At 32.0% G+C, this 5,582-nt stretch overlaps 1 protein-coding gene across 1 annotated transcript; it reads right to left on the reverse strand.

The window, feature by feature from the left end:
• Positions 1-1,749: 1,749 nt before the first annotated feature.
• On the reverse strand, positions 1,750-2,631 carry LOC144557990 (ethylene-responsive transcription factor 6-like). The gene has a single exon (XM_078306676.1). It carries the CDS (start codon positions 2,629-2,631, stop codon positions 1,828-1,830), a length of 804 nt encoding a protein of 267 aa, XP_078162802.1. The 3' UTR covers positions 1,750-1,827.
• Positions 2,632-5,582: the final 2,951 nt, after the last annotated feature.

Consider the following 5,582-nt stretch of genomic DNA (forward strand, 5'->3'; position numbering starts at 1 on the left):
ATTTCCTGCGAGTTGGAAATTTATTCCAAACCACAGGAATTTTCTACGGTTTGGATGTTTTAAATAAAAGTTTGAGGAGTTGGTTATTTCTGATAAAATATATTAAATACTGAATATAAATAAAAATGTCGGGCAATGGTGGGTTTTTGTCAATCCTCTCTATAATTCAACAGCAACTGTCATCCTGAAAATCCAGGCTCCTGAGGTGCATATAACCTCTTAAATAATATAAACAGTATATTTAGGGGAACATATAGACGATCTAAAAAGAGTTAATTCGGATCTATTTGGAACTTCACAAGGTGCATTGAGATTTGTGCCAATATTTAATGAGCGGGCCGGATTCAAACTCAAACAGCAATATGAATTAAGGCTCTTGTCTTGTCACTATTTATTTCAATTAATTACTACGGTTTTTCTTCTAAAGCCACATTTTAATTAGCACAAACTCACTTTTTAATATTATTGTAAAATTTGAATCCAAATGTTATATTCAATCCAAACAGTTGAAATTTATTTATTTTTATATAATTAATTAACTATAAAAATCTGTCATTATCCACGAGGTTAAAAATAGTTTTTACTATCGGTATCATCACCGATACTCTCGTTGGTAATAACGATACGTACCCTCAGAAATAATAATTTTTGTTAACAATAGTCACTTTTTACTCTCATTGATAGTATAAATTAAGTATGTAGTCCAATAAATGAACGAATCCATGCAACTAATTATCATTGTTTTATTTAATGACATTCTGATCTAATATAAAAGATCAACTCTAAACTTATAAAATTTTATATTAATGCGTCTTTCATAAAATAAAAAAAAATAAAAAAAACCAAGTTCAACTATTGGTATTCTAACTCAGCAATTAATGCAGGTCGCCGGCAACGGTTAAAATCTTTACATTTATGTTGCTCAAAGACAGGATACTAACTCGAGAGGTATTAGAAAGAAGAGGCATATGGTGTGAACTACCATGCGAGGTGTGCAACACAGGTGACACTGAGACCGCGATCCACCTATTCGTCCCTCTCTCATCAGGGGTGAAACGGTTTCAGAATTTTGGGATAGTGCATGGGATCAGGCAAGAGAGCTGGGGATCATCAACAAGAGAACATGGTCCACTTGGATAGAATGTGCTCGTTTGGTGCAACAGATAATGGATGAAGTTCGCATGTGGTTAGCTAATTGTTGATAGAAGCATACAGTACCATGCAATGGGCTGATATTGTAATTATGTTTAATTCACGCATGTTTACTTTATGGGCCTCAAAGGCCGTGATGTAACCCTATCGGGGTAACTTTATTTCAATCAAACAAACTAGCAGTCTCTGCCAGTCATTTTCCTCAAAAAAAAAAAAAAACACTATTGGTATTCTAAATTTGAGTTTTAAATGCTGACATATAAATTAAAAAGTGAGTTTATGACATTTTGTATCATTGAATAATCCTCAAACAGCGTTAGATATAATAACTATAAATATGTAATCTTCATCAGATATATATATAAGACGTGAATAACATTTATATAAATTTAAAATTTGATTAGTCCTCCATTAACAAGTCATTCAAATTCAATTGTTAAAGACTTTAAAAATGTTTGATGGAAGACAGTGTACATTATTTAAATTTTTAGCTTGAACATTTTTTAAAAATACTAATAAAAATACAAAAGTGTTGATATAACCTCTCCTCTCGTAGAAACTCTTCACATAGTAAAAACTGATTGCTAATGCGTGATGCAATTACATAAACAAACAACATGCAAAGGAAACTATAGCGAATATATAATAGCTAGCTTGATGCAAATTTCTATAGTCTCAACCAATGACTCTAACTTGAGGATATTCCAGTGATGGATGTGGAGACAAAGGCGACAATAATGGCAAGTTAAGCAGTTCCTCCCAGTCGAAACAATCAATACCGGTCCAACTCAACGGTGTATACATTCTATCGACCTCTAGCTCTGCCAACCTCTCTTTCTTTTGTTCCCTTGCCACCTTGGAATCTGCCTCATCATGTCTCTTCCTCTTCAAAGGCTCGGTTTGCTGCTCAGCGTGAAATTGTGCTGAATCAATATTGTCAAACAATGATTCAGCCTGTGTACCCAACTGATCATCTTCGATTGTCAAGTTCTGACCCCAGTCAAAACTATCCTGTGATTCATCAGATGATGATGTGTTCTTGGTTGTTATATTATCACTAGATTTACCAACACAGTTGGTATTTTTTACAGCCAAGATCACTGATTCACTGCTACAACCGATCTCATTCGGGAAGTTAAGTATCGCCTTTGTCCCCCGCATTCGAAAAGCTGCCAGGTCATATGCCCTAGCCGCCTCAATAACTGTGTCATATGTACCTAGCCAAATCCGTGAACCCCGTTTTTTCGAGTCTCGGATCTCAGCTGCATACTTCCCCCATGGTCTCCGCCTTATGCCACGGTATTTTATCCCTTCCTCTTTGACTGGAGATACAGTTAGCGAAGGTTGACTGCCGAATCTCAGGATGGTCACAGACGGATCAGTTGGTTCAGATTTAACAATCAGATTGAGATATGCTTCGTCGAGGAGATGGTTTCTGATGAAGTCAAGTGAATTACCATATTCACGGATGTAAGCCATGATTAGCAAACAGCACAAACAGTTTTGTTCTCTGTTAGTTAGCTTTGTTCTTAGAAAATGATTTTGTTGGTAATATAGAGGGGGCATATGCGGTGTACTTATAAGGGAGGAACGTCATAATTTGACCTTTGAAATCTGAGCAATGCTGACTGATTAAGCAGAGCACAATAAAAAAATATATAGTAGTAGTAAGTTGATAATGACAATGTTGTTCAGTTCCAACTTCTAGTACCACAAATTAATTAATAATAAATGCACCCTTGTATTAATTTTACTTATTAGGTAATGGCAAATGCTCAAATAGTTAATTAAGTGGTGATATTTGAGGTACATGATACTTGAAACATTATGAACTTAGTATAGCTCCAACTTAGAAAATATTTACTGATGTGGATCTTAAAAACTTGTGTACATGCATTTAATAAGAAACTATTTATTAAGTTAATTTTTTTTTATTTTATGAACTTTTGCAAATGATGTTGTTCTTTGTACAATGTTGTATGTTTAAAATTCATTCAATAGAAGAGTTAAGTTGAATACTTTGACTGTCATGTCATGTTAAAAGAAAATAATGATGTACGTAGTTTTAATTTTTTTTTTTCATTAGTTATATAGTTATTCTTCTATCTCAATTTATATTTTATGATATCATTAATATTTTTTTGACACTCAATGATGATGACATAGAAACGAATTTGATTTCGGCAAAAATGAAGCATAATACATCCGAAATTTTTAAATATACCATTTAAAAAAAAAAAAGATAACCCAATAGAATTTTAAAATTAGTACGGATACAACGACAGATGACAGCAAAAAATTGAGCAGACCCAACAACAAGTTACGGCCATTAAATAGTGACCTCAATGATAGATTGCGGTCACGTACCTCAAATGGTCAAAATTTAACTAATTAATCTTATATTTTGATACTAATAAACCTTAAACAATAAATCCTAATCCTAAACCAATCTAAAACTACTTCTAAAATAAAAATTGAAATAAGAAAAGAACAAAAAACATTACCCGAAAGCTATCGGATGGGACGCGAAATGACGACTGATCTCTCTCTCTCTCTCTATCACTAGAACAGTTTAAAAACAATGGTCAAATAGGGTAGAAATTCTTGTTATATTTTGTATTAATTTGGTACTATTTTAGTGCCATTTGGAACAATTTTGGTAATATTTTGAGCAAAATCTAATTAATTAATTATTATTTTTGGTAAATTTAATTAATTAATAATTAATTTGGATAGTAAATATTATACCATAAATCCTAATCCTAAACGTAAATTTGGTATTAATTTGATACTATTTTATACCATTTGGAACAATTTTGATAATATTTTGATCAAAATCTAATTAATAATAATTAATTTTGGTACAATTAAACCTTGTACCGTAAATCCTAAACATGTACCTAAATGCTAAACCTGTACCCGAAGTCGAAAGATCTAGCGCGAAATGAAATTTGTGATCTCTCTCTTCCGTCAGATTTATATACAACTCATAGCCGCAAATTATTGTTGAGACTATGATAATACATGGCTGTAACCTATCGTTAAGGCTACCATATAATAGCCACAACTTATCATTGCTTCTGCTAATTTTGATATTCCACATAATTCATGCTTTATTGGTTTTATTTTTTTGAATGATATATTTAAAAATTTCGGCAAATACATGCATAATGATTTTATGCGATCTCAAATAGAGGTGTTCATCGGTTGTTTTAATTTCAATATATTGAAAAGAAAAAACAAATGAAAACAAATAGGTTTCTGTTTAAAATAGAAAGTGTCGTATCAATGGTCATTAACAAAAATATTTTGAAAAGAAAAAAAAAGCGAAAAACAAAAACGGAAATGCAGAAAATAATTAATAATATTTTTTTGTTTAAATTAGAAAGGGTCTTGTCAATTGGTCATTACTCATTACGACTTAATTATGAGCCCAGTTTGACGTGACCTGGTCTGTAGTTATGTAATTTTTTTTTTTTGAGAAAAAAGTTATGTAAATTCCATTTATAAGTGGATGAACCCAACGTCTCTTTCTAGTTTATTATTACCAATTATTGTCAATATTAATTCAGTTATTAAATGCTTAGAAAAAAATATTAACAGAACTGGTTGGACTTAACATAGAAGAGTACTAGTCATATTTCTTTTTTGTCGTTTCAGTTGCCCTATAATTATGCACTGCATGAAGTAAAATTAGCTCTATCAATATTTTTATCGTGATATTGACTTATCCTAGCTTATTAATGACGGATTTACGGTACGTATTGAAGGGGTCAATATATTAACAGAACTGGTGTGCTGTATGAAGTAAAATCATTTTTGTTAATATTTTTTACCTGTTTTGACATAATCAATTACGACAGTAGTGTAGTAGTGTTGAATTCTTTTTTTCTTTTCTTTTTTTCTTTTTTTGACAAGGATATATGCAAATTAAATGTCATTTAAACGGAGGGTAAGGTCAAAGCTTCGTTAAATTACAATAGCTTGGTTTTTTTTTTTTTTTTTTGGTTGAAAGGCCGTAGGCGATGTATTGATCCGATGATTTACAAAGAAGCTATTACATATGATTATTTTGTTTAAATTAAAAAGCACTAAAATCTATACATTGAGTTATTTGTACAATCATCTAATTTGCTATGTCTAAAAATAAAAGATACATGAAGTAAGATAATGTGAATTGGTCTATTCGCGTCCGAATAAAAAGTATATGGGCCTTTCGATTTTCTTCTCTGATAATGTAAACACAACAGTAATTTTTTGGAGTTGCATAACTTGCGGACTACGCCGCATCGAACCCTTCCTTGAGACCGAAACGTCTTCTTCTTTTCGAATTCGACGCTGCCTAGAGGGATTCACAACCAAGAGGCACTGAATCAAACCGGATCGGAACAGTCACCACTCAGAGAGGAGAAAGAAGAGGGCATTGAATC

The sequence above is a fragment of the Carex rostrata genome, chromosome 8 (genome assembly GCF_964058835.1).
Source record: "Carex rostrata chromosome 8, lpCarRost1.2, whole genome shotgun sequence".
NCBI classification, from domain to species: Eukaryota; Viridiplantae; Streptophyta; class Magnoliopsida; order Poales; family Cyperaceae; genus Carex; species Carex rostrata.

Coding starts and splice junctions, on each gene's coding strand:
- LOC144557990 (XM_078306676.1), bottom strand. CDS start 2,631: ATGGCTTACATCCGTGAATATGGTAATTCACTTGACTTCATCAGAAAC.